The sequence below is a fragment of the Podarcis raffonei genome, chromosome 7, assembly GCF_027172205.1.
Source record: "Podarcis raffonei isolate rPodRaf1 chromosome 7, rPodRaf1.pri, whole genome shotgun sequence".
NCBI classification, from domain to species: Eukaryota; Metazoa; Chordata; class Lepidosauria; order Squamata; family Lacertidae; genus Podarcis; species Podarcis raffonei.
The window spans coordinates 6813074-6837455 of NC_070608.1; the positions used below are offsets into that span (position 1 = coordinate 6813074).

A 24382-nucleotide genomic window follows, 5' to 3' on the forward strand; every position below is an offset into this window, starting at 1 on the left:
TTGCTTTTGAAACTGTTGATACATGGAAGCATACTGAACAGCTCTTTAGGTAAAGGTAAAGGGACCCCTGACCATTAGGTCCAGTCGTGACTGACTCTGGGGTTGCGGCGCTCATCTCGCTTTATTGGCCGAGGGAGCTGGCGTACAGCTTCCGGGTCATGTGGCCAGCATGTCTAAACCACTTCTGGCGAACTAGAGCAGCGCATGGAAATGCTGTTTACCTTCCCGCCGGAGCGGTACCTATTTATCTACTTGCACTTTGACGTGCCTTCGAACTGCTAGGTTGGCAGGTGCAGGGACCAAGCAACGGGAGCTCACCCCATCGCGGGGATTCGAACCGCCGACCTTCTGATCGGCAAGTCCTTGGCTCTGTGGTTTAACCCACAGCGCCACCCACGTCCCACGAACAGCTCTTTAGTTGGTACCATAAACCTTCATCAATTATACTTGGTGAAAATGTGGTATATTTTGTTTTTAATATTTTTCTTAAACTGTATGAACTATGCACACAATCGATAAGCAAGTATTCTAGGGTTAAATAAGAGACGTTCAATTTCTAGTTAAAACCCAAACTGCATGCACTTCTTTGGTTATTAGTTGTTATTTTATTCCAGATAACAATTGCCAATCAAGTTTAACCTCTGTTTATTATTTGCTTCACACAATTTATATTCCACACCTTCAGCATTAATTTATGTTAGCACAGGTAACAAGTAGCAAGAACAATAAAAATACAATTGATAAATTACAGACAACCCCAGTGTGTGTGTGTGTGTGTGCGCGCACATTCCAGGTCATCACACATGATGGCAGCACACATATAGCCTGCCCTCCCCTCGTTCTGCCCCCTCTCCCTGCCACTTCTGGGTCACACATTCTTTGAATGTGTGCAAAATGGGAGTTGTCTGTAATGAAATAAAGCATAGAAACTAAGACAACACTGTGAAACATAATTTCAGCCATCTCTTCAAATAGATAGCAGAATCAAAACTGCTCAAAGTTTGTTTGTTTTTAAAGAAAAACAGCAAAACTACCTTTTGCTAAAAGCCCTGAGAAAACAGGAATGTGTTTGCCTGGTGCCTAAAAGGTAGTTAAGTAGTCACTGCACTGGGCCTCCCTATGGCATTCCAAAGGTGAGGAGCTGTCAATGAAAAGGCTTTCTTATCAAAAGGTGAATTGTTTCTGAATTCTCCTCCCGTTGCCTCATGAATATTGCTGATGCCTAGTATGTTTTGGATTCAATCCAAATAATTACAGTCCTAATCTTATACATTCTGAGATACAGGATAAAAATTTTTTTTCCTTCCAGTAGCACCTAAAGACCAACTAAGTTAGTTCTTGGTATGAGCTTTCGTGTGCATGCACACTTCTTCAGATACACTTGAAACAGAAGTTGCCAGATCCTTCTATATAGTGAGAAGGTGGGGAGGGGAATTTCAGAAATAGACTGGAAAGAGAAGCTGCTGAATTGCAACTCATTACCAAACTTAAAACCATGGAGAGACCTGGTCTGAACAAAGACATTGGATTCTTATCTCATTATACATGACAAAGCCATTTTTCACCTTCTCACCCCATGCTTTTTTCTGTAAGACCTATTGCAGTCGTTTAGAGTCGTCAACAGGCTCATCACAGCTATCTGCCAATCACCCATTCCCACCACCCTTCTGAGTAATACCCCTCCCCACCTTCTCACTATATAGAGGGATCTGGCAACTTCTGTTTCAGTGTATCTGAAGAAGTGTGCATGCACACGAAAGCTCATACCAAGAACTAACTTAGTTGGTCTTTAAGGTGCTACTGGAAGGAAAAAAATATTTTGTTTTGACTATGGCAGACCAACACGGCTACCTTTCTGTAACTGAGATACAGGATGTAGATGAAAACCCTCCATGTGGAGAGACCCATGAAGGCAGCCACACAGAGAAAGCAACTTATGAGCTGATTCGGCCACATGGAGATACACTGCTTTCCAGCACAGAGATGGGACTTGTTGGCAGCTGAAAAAATACGCTGCTTTATTCATGTGAACTGGCATTAGAAAGTGGCATTTGTCATTGTGGTCGTGCCAGCTCTCATGTTCACATCCTCCATGGGGCTGCTCCCATGTGAAAGGCTTTAGGGTGTAACAACTGGGACCTTTTAATCATTTACTCACTTTCCCCCCTATTTTCTGTTTTTAAGTTGCATGCTCTGCTCTGACATAACAGCTCAGCTGTTCTACTAAATGTTTGTGTCTGCAAATAATGCCTCTTTGTTTGGTGCCCTGTTTTCTCGCTCTCTTTCTCTCTAGCCTCTGACAGTGACAGCACCATCCTTAACCATTGCAGAGAACATGGCAGACTTGATAGATGGCTATTGCCGGCTGGTCAACGGTGCTACACAGTCCTTCATCATCAGACCTCAGAAAGGTGAGATAACATTTTTGTAGATAACTTGTACTATGTCTAGTCAGGTTTGGTGTCATTTAGCTTGGGGGGGGGGGAATCCTAGCCTGGAGAACTTTTCCCTTGTTTACTAGGGGAAATCTGTGTGGTTTCTGCAGCCAGGGGATATAACAACTAATAGCAAAACATTAACAAGTGTCTGAGATGTCAATTCCAACAGCTACTCTGATATAATTTTATTGATGGCAAAACCATAACTTAGTCATATTCCAAAACTGTCAGCTAGTTTGTATTCTAAACTAGTAGTAAAATATCTCTTGCTTGCGCACCAACTTAACTATCTCTCCCTATGTGGTCCATCATACTTTGTTTGGATCATGTATGTTCTATAGGAAGACAGCCTTCCTTTTTAAACATTCATGCATTCAGTCATACATGTTTTTACTATTTATTCTATTCTTCCTCTACGGAGATCAGGGTGGCACCTATGGTTCTTTTCCCCCTTTATTATTCACAACAATCTTGTGAAGTAGGTTAGGCTGAGACATAATGAGCAGCCTAACTTCACTTGATAACGCTATGTAGCATGATGGATTTTAATTTTCATCTCTCCAATTCTGATATTTTTGGTTACATGAGCTTTGGCATGCTCGAAGAAATTTTAGACTCAAACACAAGATATGAAAACTGCTGTTAGAATCATAGAAACATATTTTATTTTGGCAAATGTGAATTATTCAGCGAAAAAGAAATACATAAAACTAAATTTAAATTATTATTTTTTTAAAAAATAATCTTTGATTATTAATATTAGTGCAAAAATGAAATAGTTGTTTAAATGTAGCCAAGTCCAGGAACGGCTTTTGCCTTGTTGCACTGAGCACAAAAGAGGTTGTTTGCAGAGAGTCTAGCTTATTTTGTACTGACTGGTTATACTTCAGTACCCCTTATCTGATAGACAGATAATCTATAATCAAATTTAAATTTCAGACACTACTAAGCGAGGGAAATTATTCAAGTCTGATTTTGGTATCTTAACACTAATAGTGTAGAATAGTGCAGCCATGATTTCGGGGCTTTTTCATTGATTACTTGAATTTTTGTAATATTTTACTTTCAGTTTCTAGTCTCTTGCTTCCTGTATATTGGATCTTCTGCAGATGTTCTAAAAATTGCTTGGGAAAGTGAAATAATTGTTAGAAGTTGACCCAAAGGGTAAAAATTCAGTTGCTCAGAAAACAATGAGCAGATTTCCTGTAGTTTTGACCCTTCTGACACAATAGTAGTGTGTCAGAGTTTTTCCTGAAGATTTTCCCTTTCTACAGGTATCCAGAGATTCCTTATAAGATCCTTGCACCGCATAAATGAGGGGCATTTGGAAGCTTTATGTAAGGCTATTAGGGAAAATGTGATATTGTAAAACTTCCTCCTAGAATTTGAAGATAGAATTAGCTTTAATTAGCAGCTTTCCTACTTGTGAAATATATTTTATGCATATACCTTAAGAGCATGTGACAATCAACTGTCTATTTTCCTCTTCATGCAGAAGGTGAAAGAGCTTTACCGTCCATACCAAAGTAAGTCTTAATACTTTATTTTCAGAAGTTAAATAATACTTTGGCATATATTAATTTGGGAGTTGTACAGCTAAAAACTTTAAATGAAGTTAACCAGCTATTGTTTGGTTCCATTCATTTTTATTCACCATGTAACTCAATATACCTGGATAACTCTTGTGGCATCATAAGGATGGCAGGTGGCATTGTGGGTTCTTGTGGCCTCCGTATCTCTTTGTGACCAAACTGCCACTGGATTAAAATCCAAATGCCTCTGGGAAACTCAAATGCAAACCTGGCAATAACTTAGTGATGGAATAAGTGCTTTGATGCAGAAAGTCCCAGGTTCAATCCTTGATAGTAGTAGTAGTAGTAGTAGTAGTAGTAGTAGTAGTAGTAGTAATAATAATAATAATAATAATAATTATTATTATTATTATTATTATTATTATTATTATTATTATTATTATTAATACCCCGCCCATCTGGCTGGGTTTCCCCAGGCACTCTGGGCGGCTTCCAACAGAATATTAAAATACAATAGTCTATTAAACATTAAAAGCTTCCCTAAACAGGGCTGCCTTCAGATGTCTTCTAAAAGTCTGGTAGTTGTTTTTTCTCATAGTGTGACATGTGAAGGCAGCTTTTTGTGTGAGCTACATTAGGGCAATACACTTTTCTCAACTATATTTTATTCCATAGAAAAACCATTAAGTGAAATATTTCATTAAATTAATAGGAATAGTATGAATGCATACAATGCTATTCAGATTGTGGGGTTTAAAAGTTGCAATCCCTCCCCCCTCCAGCCTGGCCGCTATCCCAGGTGGGTGGGTGTGTACCCCTTCCCCACATTATGATAGTTTTATTTTACCTGGGGACATGTGTGTGCATGCACAAAGCACTATTTCTGTAAACTAGAGTAAAAAATAAACCCCAAATAATATAGAATCCAAATCTTTCTTTCTTTTTCCTCCTTCCTTCCATTAAATTTGTTAGTTGCTTTATCTGTAACAGGGCAACCCAAAGTTGACTTACAACCAAAGAGAGCCCAAAAACACCATCATATATACATTAAAACCAAGAGGAAATAGAAATACATTAAAAACATCCCATACACTAAGGTCCCAGATTGTTAAAGGCCTAAGGCCTGGTTATAGAAGAAAGTTTTTGCTTGGTGCCTACAGATTTATAGTAATGGCACCAGGCAAGTTATATCGCAATAGATTTAGAACATTGGTAGAAACGATGATGCAAATTTCCCCCCAGAAATGCTCTATTATTATTGCTACCTTTCTTTTTCTTTTTCCCTTTCAGGCCTCCTTTTGTTCTGATTTGGTATATTCATTTCAATCAAAATAGGTCATCTCCATTTCTTTGTGGTCCTTAAATGCAGCATATTCATGATAAAGCAATAGCTTTTGTAGATTATAACTACTGCATGTTGTTAAATAGGCAAGAGAGCTTAACTTCACCTTCAGCCAAATGGCTGAAATATGCCTCATGCAGGGGTATGAGCCCTTATTTTGGCTCATTACCCCCTCGAACAGGGCCTGAATCCTCAGCACATTTGTTTGAGGCTTTTGGTTTCAGGGTTGAGTAATGGCCAAATGGTGACTCAGACAAGAGCACAATGGGCTGCCAGCTTTAACTCTTTGCTGCACTTTCTCTATTTTGAAATGTATCCCAGGTGCTTAATAAATATCTCAAGTGGCTGTATCCCTGTTAAGTGACAGTATAAAAACAGCTTAAACCGAAAATATTTTACAGCATTTCCCAAAGGTCAGTGGAGATGGGCTAAGGCAAATCTTGTTTCTGCAAGGCAAGTGCTAGGACAAAAAGACCCTATTGAGAGCATTAGTCTTTATTGTCTGCAAAGTTCTGAATGTTATTGTAGTTAAGAGGCGGGGAACCTTTCCAGCACTAGGGACACATTCTCTCCCCAGCAGCCTTCCAAGGCCCACATGCCAGTGGGGGGCAGGGCCAGAGGCAAAAGTGGGTGGAGCAACAAAGGTAGCTTTTACCTTTGCACAGTAGGCTAGTTCCTACAAATGCTCACACACCTGTCTCTGTCCTCCATCAAGGCAAACAAGAAGCATTTTCAAGGGCACAATCCTGCAAGGAACAAGCACTTGAGGAAGATGCAAAGTATGACCTGTGAGCCGTAGGGGGGCAAGGGGAATGGCTTAGGAGGAAGTGTAGATTGGGGAGAGTCCTGATGGTTTTAGAGGGCCACATTTGGTTCCTCGGCCTGAGGTTCTCCACCCCCTTTGCTTGGTGATTTCAGGCTGAAGAGATCCTAAGCAAACCTCTCTGGGTGGACCTGTGTAACAAACATGATGGCTATGGTGTTCTTTCCCTTCTGGATTTGGGCTTTTTAGAGGCTGGGAAAGAATTTAGTTCTCTTGACCAGCAACATGCTCAGCCAGTTCTCCAGTGGAAAGAAAACATTTAAGTATTAATGTGTGCTCCTCAATCAGCAGGCTATGCATAAGGAGGGGTCTCTCATGTTCAAAGTCCACTCCATGTTTTCTTAGCGGTTGTAGCATACCATAATCTGAAGCTGTCCCCACCCAGATTTTACTTAGGACTCAAAATGCTTTTCTCTACACAAGCTAGACCAGGTCAATCAGTCGCTGAAAGATTCTGGTAGACTTCAACATAAGTAGTTGCTACTAAAGTTGTAATAAAATCCTGTTCTTCTTGGAGAACTACTCTGGGTTTTTTCCTGGTCTCCGAAGAATGAATGTTTTAACTTCTCTTGCTGTGAATGTAGGAATCCCTCACCTCCCTCTGGCAGCACACACACAAAATGTTCTGAGACCACTTGTAATTCCACACTCCCTTTACACAGCATGCTAAATCTAAAGAGGCTTCCTTTTGCTGAGCTTCGTTTTTTATTTATGCAGTTATATATTTTTATGTCATAAAACAGTCATTTTAGCATAGTGTATGTTACTTTACTGTAGACTGGTGGTCACAGTTTTGTAGTTCATTGTTGCTCATGTTTACTCAGATATGTCTTACTGAGTTCAGTTGGACTTACATGCAAGTAAATGTAAAGATTGCAGACTTAATCTGTTTATGAATTGTTCATACTGTTTCATGATTAAAACTCTCTTGATGTGTACAACCACCACTGAAGTTAATAGATTGATAATGGATAAATTCTTAGCTGCACTAAGCCTACTAAGTTTTTTCCCCCAGGGATGAAATAATATTTAAGAAGGATATGCCCTACATACTTTTAACAGGAGAGATAATAAGACGTGTAATAAAGAGACAACATAGCCCTCTTTCAGATATAAGAAGTAGACGCAGTGTTGAATTGGGGTAACACTAAATGAGGATTAGAAACTATTCAAAATTAAACTCTTGCTTGTTAACCCAGTACCTTTACAAAGCTATTCTCTTCTGACTTGGTCAAGATGAGTCAAGTTTAAAATTGGCTCCTCATAGCATTCCCTCTACTCTCCCCCCACCCCCCGTGGGTTCATAATGGTAGAGACAACTTTCTGCTCCTCCAAAACTTTTCACTGTAGAAAATGGGTTGGCCCTCCTAATTGCAGGAGGTGCCCTGTTAGAATGAATTCTCTTGAGCTACAATGCACAGCATTCACAGATTTGAACTCTTGTGTTACAGGCTGGCCAACAACGAGAAGCAAGGAATACGGTCGCATACAGTCTCTGTATCAGGTAGGATCCGCAGTAACTTTGTTTATGAAGACAGTTTTATTTTGGTAATTTTATATATACTTCTTTGCTGCTAAATATTTTAAAGCCTTTGCTTACTTCCTCACAAAATATCATTGAAGGCTGGGAGGGGGAGGATATGCTGGGGTTTTTGTTGTTGTTGTTTTTTGTTTAATAAATGCATCTGCTTATATGAAGCTTAGATGAAAATCGATTACAGTACATAATTGAATTGCTTATGTGCAGGTTACTTTTCAACCAGGGGTAGCCAACTTGGTGCCCCCCAGTTACTGTTGAACTACAACTCCCTTTATCCCTGACCAGCCCCTGACTGGAAGGCATCCTGTTGGCTACCCCTGCCCTTCATGATTCACGTATGCAAGGACTATCATAGCGGGGGAATATACAACTCAATGAAAACTTCAATCTCTTATATCATTGCCTTTAATAAAATGTGTGCATGTGCTCTGTATCTACACGGATTTAGTCATCAGCAACAGAACTTGATATGGCTGTGAATTACTGGCTTAATAAAGTGCTTCATTTTAATCTGCTGCAATTCCCTTGTTTGCATAGAATTGCCAAATACTAGGATCACTCTGGGATTCTTTTCAAACAAAAACATAAAGTAGTGATCCTTCCTGAGAGGGGAAGAGTTAAAGGCTGGAGAACTTAGGACTGTTCGGCCGATGCTGCAGTCCAGTAGGAAATGTGTTGTATTTAGACCTGGGTTAAAATCCTAGCATTGCAGTGGATTCACATGGAGACTCTGAGCAGGTTGCGCCACTTGGAAATAGGTTTGACAAATAGGCGCCAGTGATAATGAGTTTTATCCTTATTATTCTATTGCTTTTTGTCAGTTTGCACATATTTGCTTCAATCTCTGTGTATATAATGTTAATCACTATGTGGCTACTATAAGAGAATTATTGTAACCAAAAAGCATTGTACATGCTAAAATTGCTGTGGAAATAACAAAAGAAGACCATAGTTGAACTTGAACAGTCCTCCCCTACTTCTCTCCCCAAACAAACCAGGAGCAGTAAGCCAAGAACAGGCCTTGGCTACTCCTTGTGGTTTGTTTAGAGAGAAACATGAGCCTGGGTTCAGATGACACAACAAGCCAAGTCTTGTGGCTTGTTGCCCCAAGTGCAGCCAGGAGTAGGGGAGGAGTTTACCAAGGGCAAATGCAGCCCTGAGGCCAAACCAGATTAGCCACCCCTTGGTTTACTTGTTGTGTCGAGAGGAGAAGGGAAGGAAACACACAGGGATCAGGAGAGAGAATTTGTTCCATCTATGCTGAGAAATTAAAAGGTCCCATTTTGTAAGTTAGCATCAAAGTTGATCTCAAGTCTTTAAAAACATTAAATCTATAGATGCAACATGTTCATGAATAATGGTTTGTGTAACATGGAGAAGTTGGGTGGGTAGTGTCAACATGCACATCAAACTGAAGTCTAAGTTTGATTGCTCTGTGTACCATTATCTAGACATGAGATTGTGCATGCAGGATTATGCTTTTTTCTGTTCTGGCTCTTTGTTGTTCCTTTTGGTCAGTCTGCTTTTCACATCAACCTTTTTATTGGCTTGTACAGCTGGATTTAATTACACTTGATTCTTGAAGAAACTACTGGCCAATTTCTTGTTTAAACAGAGAACTCTTATTACAACAATGGAGAGCCAACTGGGAAATCCATCACCACTTCACTAGAGCAGCTTGGATGCATTCTTAAATGTAGCAAAGTCTAAGGAGTACAGGCCAAAACATAGAAGGATAACTTTTAAATCCTTAACAATTCAGCCATTGGGCTGCAGTTTCTAAACACTTTGTTATGAACCATTAAAGCCCAGTTTGTGTAGAAATGTTGGAACAGCTCTAATGACTCATACAGTCCAAATGGTTATTCATACAGATTTTGTTACGACTAACCATTATTTGCACAAAATAATTTCAAGTCATAGTATAGTTCCTTCAGGTTTTGGCATGGGCTGTTGTCATGTTGAATTCATTCCTCAGGAACAGATCGTTAGTGTGAAAATTATATGGTAGTTTGGGCATAGTATTTTTCAGGGGGAGATGGTCTCTTTGGGTTTTTCTTGAAATGTACCCACTAGCTTCAAAGGAAGTTGTGTTTCATGCAATCACATAAAAGAGGCACACTTTCCCAATGAATATGTCTGAATGACACTGAACAATGAAAGCAACAGATGCACACAATGCACAATTAATGTTGGCTTATCTAGCTTAGCAGAGTTTTAACAGCACAAAGTCTAATGTGCAAAACCAGCTGTGGTGATGCCATCCCAAACTGCAGAATGAGAGCTGTCATTTGATATTTAAAGTGACTTGTAGCCCTGAGACTTAAAGCGAGGCAGGGTTTTATAGATAAGCCTCACTTTTCCCATCAAAACCAAGAAACACAAAATCAGAATGATACTCTTTGATTTTATCAGCATTGCTCTTCTTTATCGTGCATGAATCCAAGTGTTCTAGAAGTTCTGCAAAAGCTGCCAGCCATTTAAAGAACAAGGTCACCAAACAAAAGTATCACTGAATAATGGGCAGTGTGACTGTTTCACGGCGAAGTGCAGGGACAGAATTGCCCTGGTTTCCACATGGTGTTTACCGTTTGGCCTTGAAATGCTATGTGCGTTCACTCAGTGTAATCTGTAAGTCACAGCCTTATAGCGTGTGGTATTCAACACATGAAGATGTAAATAAATTAATCACACCACAGAGCAAAATCTTCCTGTCCCTTCCGCCCCCTTTTTAGAGTACTTCTACAGTGGAGTTGAGTAGAATGTCTAAATCTGTCACTGAAGTAGTGCAGGTCTACATGCCAAGCATCTAGATAAAAAAATAATAATCAAATACTGGAATTCTGTTTCTGGTTCCTGCCATTTATTCAGAAGCAGCACTGTCCTCCAAATTCACTCATGCAGGGAGACAGTGGTACATGTTAATCAAGTTGCTCCCTGCCATTCCCCCATCTCCTTAGGGATGAGTAAAGTGTTTTGAGCTGGTTTGGATAGAGCGGAACCATTATTTGGCTCAGCATCTTTCATTTTAACTTAATATTATATTTATTGTGAAATTACATATGAGAGCAATTGTCTTGAATAGCAGTTTATAAATCTTTCAGTAAATAAACCATTGCCTTACTCCTTTAGTGTATTCAAGTTGCTCAGATGCCTTTGTTTTAAGACACTTGTGCAAACCGTATATATTATACAGTCCCACGACTATCCTTTTGCAACAAGAGGAAAGCCCAAGGAATGCATGGTCAACTACCTGGTTTTAAACAGCATAGTTTGGTAATCAGGTCCTGTGTGGCATTGAATGAACTGAAAGAAAAATGCACGTTGCTGTTGGGAATATTAGTATCCCTGAATAGGGAAAAATGTTTTGCATCTTCAGTACCACACAGTCCTTAGAAGTGATTTAAGAAGGATAAGCAAATGTTGAGCTGCCATCTGTTTCTGGAGATTACGATTTTTTCCCCTGCTGACCATGCTTGAAACATGCTCGGTCTGTCTACTTGTGATAGCTAAGAGAGCAAAGCACCCACAGGATTTTTTGATAGCCCACTGCAATTTTTGTACTGTGAGTTAGTGAGGCCCCTGTGATTCTTGGTTGTCTCAGTCAGAAAGAGTGATGCTGCTAAACAGAGTTCAGGAGACAGAGCACAGTACAAAGAACAGGTTCCAAGGCGGGTTGCATGGAGATTGATACAGTTAAACCATATAAGATATTCCACCTCAAAAGGCTTGTGCAAGAATGCCTGTCTTGTCAAAATATATATAGTGGCAAGGCCAGACATCTCAGAGAGGAAGGCATTCCACCAAGTAGGAGGCCACCACACTGGTGATCATGGAAACTGGGGGTTGAGGGTGGTGGCCCATGTTCTACTGCATTAGACTTACACTTAAATACACTAGAGCCTTTCCTCATACCCTTTCCCAAACATAATTTGTCAGAGTTTAGAAGGAGAAATGGAAACACGTGTCTAACTGGTCTGCTGGATTGCTACTTTTTCAGATGTTTCCTGCGTACCTTCCATTTCTGTATTATCAGTGTCCAATCCTCCACTTTTGTGGATCCAAAAGAATTTGGCACATCTCCTTGTGGTACGCACCAGCATAAGCTTATGGTTTTTTATTATATAAAGGCCAGGGATAAGAAGCTAGAGGTGAAGAAAGACCCCAGGAGCTGAAGTCAGGTTGTACAGAAAGAAGTTTTTGCCTCTTTAGGGCAAAAGAAAATACTCTCACTCCTTATCTTTTACTTAATGATGTGTGAAACATTTGCATTTGTTGTTATTGTGTCTATGTTCATACACACAGTCATGTGAGTATCCAGATTTGTTAGGAATTATCAATTTTGTAATCTGTGCCAGTTCATACACCAAAATGACGTGTTCTGCTCATTGCTGTAAACAAGAACTTGCAGATGTTGAGCCTTTAACAGCCCCTGTTTGATAAACCCCTTTTCAAAAAGCAAAGTAGCAGTAAAATATGCATTTCTGTAATAATACCCATTGAAAGGAAGGAAGGACAAATTTCATGTAGTTGACTATCCCTTGAAAGGATAAAAATGTAACATTTAACTTTTGCATTCTGGTGTTCATTCCTTGCAGATGTGCTGATACGTCAATCTTCCGTTGTGTCCAAATAATTTTTCTTTCTTTTTATTTTCCGCTTCTTGGTAAAGGAGTCAATCACTGTCAACATAAAGCAAAGAAAGCCAGGCACTTTCTCCCTTTCGTCTTCTGTTCCCATGAGTCACCACCTAAGGGTACTACTGCACTGCTCTGCCTTTAGGCTTCCTGACTAACCCGAAAGCTGAACAATACTAACTCTGTTGCAGTTTTGTTCACCTGAGGTTGGAGTAAAATTGTGAAGCAGAGTTCCAAGAATAATCCTGCTGAAATTTTAGAGCGTTTCCCAACACACACATACACACCTCGCAGGAAATATTTTTAACAAGTGTAGATGCTGCCGCCTTTGTACCGATGTGGTACACTATGTAAGCAAAACAATTGGGCAATGCAAGTGAAGAAGCTCTGGAAATCTTTTACTCAGTGGTCCACTTGGGCCAGCATATTCTTGGACCCCTGGTATAGCATGCAGTTTAATGTCATAGAAATTAGTAGCTATTAAAGTGTATTGAGGTCACTTAGGTTAGTAAGTGATTGTGGTAATGCTTTGCATAGGTCTAAAGGCATGTGCAGGGATTGCTACTGTAGGATTCTTACTGTGGGACAGGTATTTGCCTTCATGTTAGCATGCTGGACAGGGGGAGGCTCCAGTATCCTCAAATGCAAGAAATTTGCTCAAGGAAGAGAACCAAAAGCATGGCTGAAAGGGGAAGACTTGCACCAATCTTGGAGTACTTTTAGCCCCGGGCCAGGAGGACATAGAGTGTGCCTGAGCCCTGGGTGTTGGTCCTTGACAGATGGGGCTTTGGTGGGGAATTAGGGGTGAAGAGAGGCAAACTTTCACCATGCCTCTAATGAGCAGGTGTTTGCAGCACATTATCTTTTGAGCTGGTTGGTTAGAAATCTGTTTCTGTAGTTAGGACTAAAATTCTGAACGTGGATTGTATTTAGGAGTTTCAGATTGTGGCATCACAAGACAGCAGATTTTGCAAGCACAAATTCGTACAAGCATTAAATAATAGTAAAAGGGAATGTCTAAATTACAGGAGAAAGTTTTCGTAAGCATAAGGCTGGTTTGCCCCTTGGGCTTACTCATTCCTTTTTATTCTGCTTTCTTGTCCCGTAGGAGATTGATGCCACTGGTAATGAAGCACAGCCGCTTAAGTTTCCTTTCCCCAAAAATGTACTTGAGATTTGTACCACCATGTTGTTTGCTTGCATTTTGTCCTATGCTATGAGGAATTCCAGTGAGCTCCCTTAATTTCCTCTTCCTTTATCAGATCTCTTTTGAGCTAGGCATGTAAGATGACTGCATATGATTTTGCTATTCTGTTTGACTTTCCTGTGATTTTAATACTATATCTTCCCATTTCTTTCCCCTTTTGTCCCTCCCCTGCATTTCTCTCTCTCTCTCTCTCTTTGCATGCAACCCGGATCAACAGATGAAATTAGTGGGGACGGTAATATGTGGTTATATATCTATACCTATTTCAGTCTGTCTGTCACTAACATGCAGTTTACAGCCCCTTACGCTGATCTACTGCTAATGTCATTAAAAAAAATAATCAAAGTAGTCCTAAGGCTGGCTTGTATGTCTTGCTACTCCACAGTGTCACGCAGAACAAAGTGCTATATAAGTTGTTTGTTTGTCTTTAAACCCTTCAGGTGAGGGCTGAAGTTGGCTTTACATTAAATGTGACTGCTGTTCCAAATGATAGTTTTGCATCTACATTCCCTTCCCTTCTCAGAAACATCTAGTGTTTCCTACCTTAAGTCTTGACACCACAGTGTCAAGCCTGAAGCTGGAACTGGGGGGGGGGGGGGATATTACACTAGAATTTATGGAGGATAAGCAGGAAACTAGATGTGCAGCTGCTTATCTAGCTTAATTCCAAAAGGAGAATTTCCATTCCCCACCCCCACCCCAAATATACGTGCTGAACTTGAAATATTGAAGCAGGAGCAAAGTGCAGGCTGGACTCTGTGTGTGGCTTCTGGAGTGGTGCTGAGAATCTGTTTGGAATGACCAAACAGAAACAAAAGTTCCATTCCCAACCCCAAGTTCAATAAGAATATCTCAAACAGCAGCCAGTGAAGAGCTGCATTTCTTTACATTCGACGGCTTCTTTAAAACTGGCCCCCTCTGCTGGTGCTAGGCCCTACTGCCTGACATCCCTGAGCCACTGTTAAGGCTTTGCAATTCCTTGGCCTTCCAAAATGAAGAATTGCTTATATTTGCTATAGCATAATAGCAGTATCAGAGAAAGCTAAACGTTTTTCTTTCCAATGCAAGTAGTTTGTCTCCCTGGGCTGAATACGAATTCTCCAATACATGAAAGAGAAAAGTAAAATAACCAGGGGGAAATGGAATGGTCTCTTATATTATCTCTCTCTCTGCCTCGCCCCCCCCCCCCCCCCGTCACACACACAGAGTGAGTGAGTGAGAAATTAACATTTACTTTAGATACTATAGCCATCTTAATCATCCTTCAAATGCTGAGCACATCGTTATTTTTAGAGGGTCTGCAGTGTTGGGGCTGCCTTGCTCCCCATCACGCTAGAACAGCACCTATGCAAGGAAGGGATCACAATGTCTGGTTTTGGAAACATCCTTTTGATTACGATGCCAGCCAAAAGCAGCCATGTGGCCACATTTGCCAGGGTGGCTTGTAGAGATGTGCTGCTAGAATTGGCTAGATCCTTTCCACGTGTGCCTTTTTGCATTCTTCTCCTCTGCACAGAGTGAAGAAAAAGTCCACCTCTAAGACTGTGTAAGAGTAATAAAGTGAAAGCAAAATAATGCCAAGCATATAAAGCATGCTTTATTTCTCTTTATTGGGAAGGTATGCCCATAGCTTTTAAAATGTGCTTTTATATGGGAAATGCTACATGCTCAGTGTTCAGCCATAATCCTATTTGAGGATAGCATCCTATTGCCACTATGCTAAACCTACTTATTGATGAATAAATCTGTAGTCCTAACCCCACTTACCTGGGAGTAAGCCCCATTGAATTGAACAGGGCATACTACTGGGTAGACACCATGGCAGTTACAGCTGCTTCTGTCTGCACTTTTAATTTAGAGACAGCAGCAGCTAATGATTAAGTGCTGGGCTGTGCAAAGCAGGAAACAGAAACAGCGAAGGTGGATTTTTATTCTATGTATCACGTTAGCATGCTGCCATTCCCCAAGGAACTCAGGGGTTACATGGGGTTATATTTGTTTATCCTCTCATCAACAATGTAAGGAAGGTTAAGCTGAGATAGAGCCTGGGTCGTAGGCTGGCCAGTGAACTTCATGGCTTGGAAACAATTTTAGCCTGAGTTTCTCACATGCAGTCATAAGGTTTTAATCACTACACTACACCACAAGAACTGAAAGTAAATTGACAAATAGAACAGGAAATCTCTAGCAATTATGCTTTTGAGAGAATCTGGGTATGGGTGAGCATTTGAATTGTTTACTGAGAGCCAGAGAGGGTTGTGTTTTTTTTGGCGGGGGGGAGATGATACAGCAAAGCGAAAGGAAGGAAGTGGTAGAACTTGGGAACAGATCAAATGAAGGAGGGGCAGTTTTTACCACTGAGATGTGAGATTTGGTGGAGAGAGGCTTTCCAGTATCTCTGAGTATCAGAAAACTGATAGTGGAGGGAGCTGTAGCTTTGAACAAATGGGAGAACTAAGCATAAAGAAAGGTATGGTCAAAGGCTGCTACAGGGAGTAGGAGCGACAAGGAGTAAGTCACCCAAGGTGGCAGAGGGAGAATGTGTAGATCAAGGAGACGAAATAAATAGTGAATGCACAGAAGTCCAAGATTGAAGGCGAGTTTTAAAAGTTGGAATAATCAGAAGATTGAACTCAAAAGATAGAATGAGATGAAAAGACCTGAAGGGTCTTACATTTTGGTCTCTGGTACAGAGTATACCAGTTTTAAGTGGAAAAAATACATCTAAATCAGTGCCCCCCCCCCCAAAAAAAAAACCAGTAATGGGGAAAGGGACAAAATCCCACTTTCATGTTTAGTGCAGAGATACCAAACCACTTAAATTAATCTGCTCCATTCACAATTGATATTACCACTGTTTTGGGGGGTGGGGTGGGGGTGGTATATTCATTCAAAAAGTAACTGGTGAAGAGTTTTCAGAGGAGCACTTAGGCTTGGCTAGGATATGTCACCAGAGTTTGGAGGTTGAGAAGGGACAGGGTTTGGTGGTCCAGAATTGTTCATCACACAAGTATCAAGGGAAAACCATTGGCACTTTCTCACCAGCAAGTTTTTAGAATAGTGGCTTATGTACCCTATTGTGTCTTTAAACTTTTTATGAAGATGCAGTGTTTATAATGAACAGATGAGCAGATGTTTTGGGAATTGTGGTCTAAACATACTGACTTCATAGAGGAGGCTTGGGGTGAGAGTGCAGGCTTTCAGATATTTATCCCAGTTAGTGGGCAAGAATGTGCTTTCCACTCCTTACTAGAGGTCTAAGAGATCACTGGCAGGAGTGGAATAGATTTGGCATGATAGGAATCATAGAATTGTAGAGTTGGAATGGACCTTGACGATCATCTATTCCAACCCCCTGCAATAGAGAATATGCAGCTGTCCCGTTAGTGGATTGAACCTGCAACCTTGGCTTTATCAGCACCACACTCTAACCAACTGAGCTATCCAAGCCCAAGGCAGATTTATATAAACAAACTTGCCACTCTTAGTTCCCAGTGAACTACTATTGAGTATTGTAAGCATCTGTCTCTCTTGGAAGACAATGGAGGGATGCACCTCTGGGGTGAAGGAGACTGTTGGAAGGTTGCAGCACCTGCTGTGGCTGTAGAGGCTGATATAGGAGAGACATGTTTTGTTGCAGCTGGGGCAGATGAGGGTGTTTGGTTGTGCTACTGCAGATGTACCATGGCGTTCCTTCTCTCTGCGCTCCTCCCAGCGGTCATTTCTCCTCTTGTCACTGCTATGGATGCATGTCCTGACTGTCTCCAGGCACTGCAGTCGTCTGCAAGGGATTCACACACAGCAGGGTTGGAAGGACACAGTTGGTCTGGCAACGGGCCTGGTGCCACTCTTATAATTAAGATTACTTAGCTCCCAGAGCCTGGCATGCTCTGGTCCATGGGGTCACGAAGAGTCGGACACGACTAAACGACTAAACAACAACAACAGCTTCCATTGAATTACTTCTGTATAAATTTTGAATAATATAGACAAATATAAGCCATCAAATTCATTTGCAGATGGAATTCACAATTATTATTTATTAAATCTGTATACTGCCCTTCATCTGTAGATCTGAGGGCAGTTCACAAAATAAAAATACAAGATTAAAAATACAAGATACACAATGCAGAACAAAAACAAACCTTCAACCCCCTTCCCCGTACCCTGTCCCACAAACAATTCAAAATGTAATAGGATGTTAATCAGCAAGATTGGTTGAAGAGGAGTGTTTTCCCCTGGCGCCCAAAGGTATATAATGAAGGTGCCAGCCGAACCTCCGTGAGAAGACTATTCCACAAATGGGGAGCTACTGCAGAAAGGCCTGTTCTTATGTTGCCATCTTCTGGATCGCTCATGAAGGAGGCACATTAAGATGATGAAGATGATGATTTCAGGGTCTGTAGGGTCATATGGAGAGAGGCGGTCCTTGGGGTATTGCAGTCCTGAGCCTTTTAAGGCTTTTTAGGTCAAAATCAGCACTTCAAAATTGGGCCCAGCCAGTGCAGTCAGGCCAGGCTTGGTGTAATATGCTCAAACTGTCTTGCCCCCCTGAGCAACCTGGCCACCTCAGTGGTTTCATGTAGATGTACAATCCATCTTTCTGTTTTTTTGTTTTAAGGGAACAGATCGCTCCATAGTGTGCTAGACTGAAACTAAGCATCAGACTCTTGCTGCTTGTGGATCCTGCATCCTCAAATTGTTAATCATGCATAAGATATACAAAGTTCTTGCTTGTTTGCACCTCTTAGAAAGGGTCTTGATTTAAAGTCCTGTCCCACACCACTGGATTATAATGGGCCTTGTAGTTGGAAGTTTCAATTGATGATATAGACAGGACTTAATTCATATTTTGACTAATAGAACTAAATAGGGGAACTGTCTACTATTTAATAAAAGATGCATTCAAATTGTCTCTAATGTCTGAAAAACAAGTCTGTATGGTGTAATGTAGTAGGCAATGAGATCATCTTCATTTCCATGAATAACTTTGTGCATGGGGAAGCTTTAGTCATGGTGGCCTAAGCAGATTTGTGTGAAGATTGAGAAGGCTACAGGTTTTTGCTTTTTAAATGGGAAAGGGAGCAGCATCCCTGCCCCCCCAAATGTCAATCCTCCTACAAACTCTCTGATTCCTTCCTTTCAGAAACGGATGACTATGCAGAGATTATAGATGAAGAAGATACTTATACCATGCCCTCAAGTAAGTAAAATGTTCATTCTGGAGTTTGTCATATTCGTAAACACCAGAACAGCAATCAACAAGCCGTTTGCAATTATGCCAGTTCAGATCCATGGGCTTCAGTTTGGTTCAATTGGTTTTAGGTAACTTGTTGGTCAGAAGATCAATACATTTCAAAATCGGATGGCTTTAAAAGAGAAATCTTGTGGGCAATAATATTCTTACAGGATTTACATTCTGTTTTCTTCTTCTATCTGCTTGATTCATGAAACAAAGCTAACAATTAAACACCCTAGTAGAAATTAGTGGGGGGGAGGGACCCATCAGGTTAGAAAATGAACTGTAGACGCCACGTAAACCATTAAAATTTAAAATGCATGAGGAAAAGCTTGGTGTGGTATATCTGTTGTTAGTTTGTACAATTTCAGGGGAGCGCTCAAAAGAGTTGAATGATTTCACCACATCGGACGTATGCAGCTAGCATACCACTGAGGAAGCTTTCCTGGCAGACCCTGTTTATATGTTGAAGGAGTATTTGGGGGGAGTATTCAATCGCTTGAATCCTGCATGCAGTCTGAAATACAGCCCAGTGACAAACAGCATTGCATTAATGGGGCTTCTGCTTGGCTGCTTTAGTGCTGGATATTGTGGCACTGGTCAACTTCAGGACTTGCCTAGACAAGCCAGGCCCATGACTGCTTCTGTCTCTTCCCTCTTTCTTTTTTTCCTTTTGTGAGACCAGATGTCTGCTAGCCCCTGGAAATATCAGTTTGCAAGTGCATGTTTTCAGCCTCCTCCCAAAGGAGGGAAAATGGCTATGTGGATCTGCTGAACTTGGATCTATGTAGGCCACCCTGGAAGGAAGAGTGGACATGAATGTAATAAATAAAGACCCCTTGCAGAGTTGGGTGGGGGGCTGGCTGGATGCTTCTATTGTTTTTGGCCATAGTAATGAGAGAGGGTAGATCTCAGAAGTGAGCACTGCATATTCGGAAGCCTTTGTACTTTGCAAATAAAGGCTGGGAACAGGGATTACCAATGACATCTTTGCCTCTCTTGGGTCATGAAGATGGTGGCAAAATGAAATTAAGATTTTATACTTGTGGGGCTCACACTAAATTAATATACAAAGTCTCTGTGTCTGTGGGTTTTAAATATTAGAAGTATTTTCCAAATGTTTTATGAATTTGAAGAAGCTATTTCTAAGGAAGTGTTTGATTTTTCTCTTAATTGCACTGCAGAAAGCTATGGAATAGATGAAGGTAACAGGAGATCCTTTAATAATCTCTGTGCTTGCAACTTTGGAATGATGTGATGGTGTCTTTTTTTAAAAAAACTTGACTTTATTAATATAAAATATTAATTAGCTTGATTGTGAGAATTTAGCCAATATATTTGATAGCTTTGGGATTTTAAAGAGGACAATGCATTAGTCAATTAAAAAATGTGTAGGACATATTAAGCCCATTTTTATTGTGTGAGCTGTACTCACTTATTGTTACAAATACTGTAAATGAACTGTTATAGAATAAGACCTAAAGTACTTGTTAGTTGTTTTGGAGATAGCTGGCAGCGGAAATGAGAAATAAAGCATGTTTCCAAGTAAATAAATGAATTGATTGGAGATACATTGCTTCATGCTCTAGGAAACCACTGGTTTTCTTAGGAATATGCAGTAAACTATAGAAAAAAGTAATAAATAATGCACAATCTCATTATGTCAATTTTGCATCAAACATCACCAGAATATAGGTGGTTCTTTTTACTATCTCCTTCCTTGCACCTCTTTAAAAATACTCCAGGCTGATTTGGTGTTTAACAGTGCAATCCTGTGAATGTTTACTTGGAAGTAGGTCTCACTTGGTTCAGTGGAACTTACTCTCAGGTAATTGTGCAAAGGATTCCAGCCACAGGCACCCAAAAGACAATATAGCAGAGAACTCTTAAACATACTGTTTATGGAGGCTAACCCATATAATCTAGGCTACTTGCATTTCTTTCCATGTGGTCTTGTAGGTCATAATCCAATTAAGATGTTTTAATTATATTTATTGCATTAATAATAACTAAACACATTGGAACTAATTCAGTACGTCTGGATTTCACAGCATTCTTTTCAGGGTTTTCATTCGAACAGTTGTTTAAGAGGATTCTGCTGTGCAGACCGTATTTTTATAGATTGCGTGCAGCAAATTCTAATCTGTTTTTCAAATGCCAATCATTTGTGCGGCTTACTTTTGAATTTTTTGGCATCTTGTGGATTATTTCAGCTGAAAGCTTTTCATCAGTAGATTGACATTTAAATGGATTCTGTTTCAATAGCCAGGGATTATGAGATTCAGAGAGAACGGATTGAACTGGGACGCTGCATTGGTGAAGGGCAGTTTGGAGACGTTCATCAAGGAGTTTACGTGACCCCAGTAGGTATCCTTAATGTTTTCATACTTTTTCATCAAGTGTATTCTCTTTCTTGTAATTATGCGTTCTGTGAAAACTCTGTTTCATATACGTTTGGTGGATAAACATTTATTATTTTATCCAGTAAGAGTAGTGAAAGAATCATAGAACCATAGCGGTCAACCGTCCCTTATTTGGCGGGAAAGTCCCTTATCCCAGTGCTGTGTCCCACTGCTGTCCCTTATTGATGATGTCCCTTAAATTTCCCGGGTTTCAAAGGAAGCAGTTCCTCTCCCTCCTTGCCTACCGGCCAGGGAGGAGGAAGACTCCAACTGTGTTGCGTAGCTGCGTTGCTCACCCAATAAGGAGTCTAAGAACGACTGGGGGGTGGAGCTTACATACCTTGTGCCAATCAAATCGGCTGCATTGCCTGGGGACTCGCCTTTGTTCAGCGCTTCCCAGCAGAGAGGTGATGGTGGTTTTCCTTGCTGCATCCCCTTTGCCGGGTTGCTGCGCTGTGGGAACCACCGCTTGAGGCTTTGTTTGGCTGCTGGCTGGGCTTTCTTGTCTTTGGCTCGGAGGGGCTCAGAAGCTGAACATACCTGTGTCCGGAAAATTCCTTATTTTGGCTGCTGATCCCTTATTTTCGAGGCTGCTGGTCCCTTATTTTCAAATCTGTAAGTTGACAGCTATGCATAGAACTGTAGAGTTGGAAATGACCCCCTGCAATGCAGGAATATATTATAGCTGTCCCATATGGGGATTTAACCCTTGACCTTGGTGTTATCGGCACCATGCTCTAAGCAAGAATTACAAAGGAGATCCACCACCTTTGTCTGGAGCCAACCTCTGACCTGGGAGGTGAAATATCATTCCGTCTTACTGCTTCACATGGCTTGGCAGGGATAGAATTCTTTAGTTTGGGCTTTCTGATTATTTGTGGAGCCTTCACTATTACTTGAAGGGCATGACATGTGCCTTCATTCCTATTCATGAACTTGTATTTGAAGAAGCTAGAAGTCTATGGTACCTTGTAAGTCAAAGGGTACAGGGCAGGGCAGTAGTTCTTCAACACCACATTTTGGGATCTACCCGGGGGGAGGGGGGAGAGAGAGAATTTTACATAATGTGGCTAAATGTTGCTCATGTTAATCTGTCCAGGCCTACATGTTCGTACCTGTGTCTTCAAATAAGTTAGAAGCAGCCCTTATAATTCATTGTCCATCAAAATACTTGTTTGATATCATACACAGCCTACTGTTACTGCTGCACATTTCACACAGAATTTGAGGTGATTTGTATACAGGTTCCATTCTGTTCCACCGCCCCTGCCCCCCGGCCCAATATGTGAAATCACATAAAATGGGGAGCACCCTAGAGAGTCATTCTGGCATGGGGAGGATTTCTTTGCAAGGTGGCAGATATAAATAGATATTTGGGTTTAAAGTGTGTGTGCTTACATCCTTGCATGGGTGCAGACACACAGACACACACATATACACTCTGTGGCATGGGGAGTTTTTCATCACTCACTTAAAAGTTGTGTCAGTTTGATTTCTCATTTTCTTAAATTGTCTCAGGTTTGGACAAAGGTGGAGGAATCACCCAGAAATGTACCAGTGGATGCTAGTCTGCCTCCAAAATGACTCACAAGCTCTGTGTTTTTCAAAACTATTACAGAATGAGAGAATGCTTAGTAATGTTTTGTTGCAAATATGTTTTAAAAAACATGTGTTCTATGCAACAATGTTAGAAACAACATTGCCAATGTATATGAATTAATTGAATGAAAATATACACTTGTAACTTACAATGATTTTTTGCAAAACAACAACAACAAAACAAAAACCCTCTCTCATAGTTGTTGGTTATAGTTCCAAAGAAACAAATATTCACAGGAGGTGACCATCATTTTTACAACATGGTTTTTCTGTCTTGCAGGAAAACCCTGCCATGGCGGTTGCAATCAAAACGTGTAAAAACTGCACCTCAGACAGTGTGCGAGAGAAATTCTTACAAGAAGCCTGTAAGTTGTAAAATCACTCCCTCTTTACATTTCAGTAAGCCGAGGTGGGGAACGTGCATCATATGGCCACAAAATTTAAGATGCTCTTAGAATTCTGAGATCCCTGCTTTTATTCAGTTATCTGTTTTTGAGAGCAAGTTTTCTAGCCTTCATTCTTCGTTATGTTGAAAACAGCAGCATTAAATGATGAATTTTCAGAGTCCGAGCCCAAATTCATCATGAAAGCTGTAATCTGACTTACGTTTTAGTTTCAGGATAGTTTGTGTACTTAATGCTCAATGTAATAAGTATTTTATATTTTTACCATATCACCAATTTTATAGCACTTGTGAAGTGCCATGTTTTATGTTTTTGTGCTTGCAACATCTCTGGTAGGTCATTGCAGCACACATTTTATTAACAGGGGAACAGAACCTGTGGCCAGCTAGAAAGTGAACTTTATCACCACAATTTCATGTAGCTTGTATATTATGAGGCAGACCAATTCTGGTTCATGCTGCTGACAAGTTGAACCATTTGCGGCATGTTGAAGTTGTTACCCCAGCCTTTTCTGGGTTCCAAGCCAATGTCTGTGTTTTTAATAAAGCAATGCCTCAATTTTGAAAATAAATGTGGGAGCAGCTAAAGAGGCAATGTGGCCATATGCATTCAGATTTTCCAGAAGGGGGCCTTGGCTTCTTTACAGTTTATAATGTAGTATAATGAGAGGGCAGCAAATAACACCAATATGCCTCATAGTAGCTTCCATTACCTAAAGCTACTTTTTCCACACTTTAAGCATAACCAAAGTTTGGCTCATGCTCAGGGGTTACATGGATGTATAAGTTTTGTTTTTTAGAAAAAACTTAGCGTTTTCATTATTTTGAGCTTTACGTTCTTTTGACAGATTACTCTGTTCCGTTGCCATCAACTCTACATTAACTTGAAGTAGGGTTTTACTTACTGTATGCAGATATGTGCATATACAAATTGTTTTTAAGGCCACTTATTTGAATTACTCTGATACCAATGTACACATAAAACCCTGAATTGCATATCAAGCCAAATGGACGGCTAGCACAGCTTGAGAAACCGGGTTTTACTTTTTTTATTTTCTAGCTGAATCTGCTGATACCAGAAATCAAGATTCTGCTGATATTAGAAATGACTCAAGTACTTTCTCATACTTTCCATCTGTGTGTAGAAAACACACACCTCAGTTTGCTCATTTGAGAAAGGCCATGGAGTTCCACACCTGGCTGTCTTGAGTTTTCAGTTC

The 24382-nt window shown here is 40.5% G+C and overlaps 1 protein-coding gene across 11 annotated transcripts in view; it reads left to right on the forward strand.

Moving 5' to 3' along the window:
- Positions 1-24382, forward strand: part of PTK2 (protein tyrosine kinase 2) — a 191791-nt gene that overhangs the window by 124130 nt on the left and 43279 nt on the right. For 5 of the 11 annotated variants that reach the window (XM_053395199.1, XM_053395200.1, XM_053395193.1 and 2 more), the window contains 9 exons: positions 2294-2411; positions 3934-3964; positions 7587-7639; positions 12348-12431; positions 13737-13754; positions 18666-18722; positions 19943-19963; positions 21024-21121; positions 23040-23124. In XM_053395199.1, the coding sequence (XP_053251174.1) occupies positions 2294-2411; positions 3934-3964; positions 7587-7639; positions 12348-12431; positions 13737-13754; positions 18666-18722; positions 19943-19963; positions 21024-21121; positions 23040-23124 (565 nt within the window). The remainder of the gene's footprint in view (positions 1-2293; positions 2412-3933; positions 3965-7586; positions 7640-12347; positions 12432-13736; positions 13755-18665; positions 18723-19942; positions 19964-21023; positions 21122-23039; positions 23125-24382) is intronic. The other 6 variants (XM_053395198.1, XM_053395202.1, XM_053395192.1 and 3 more) reach the window with 5 other exon arrangements.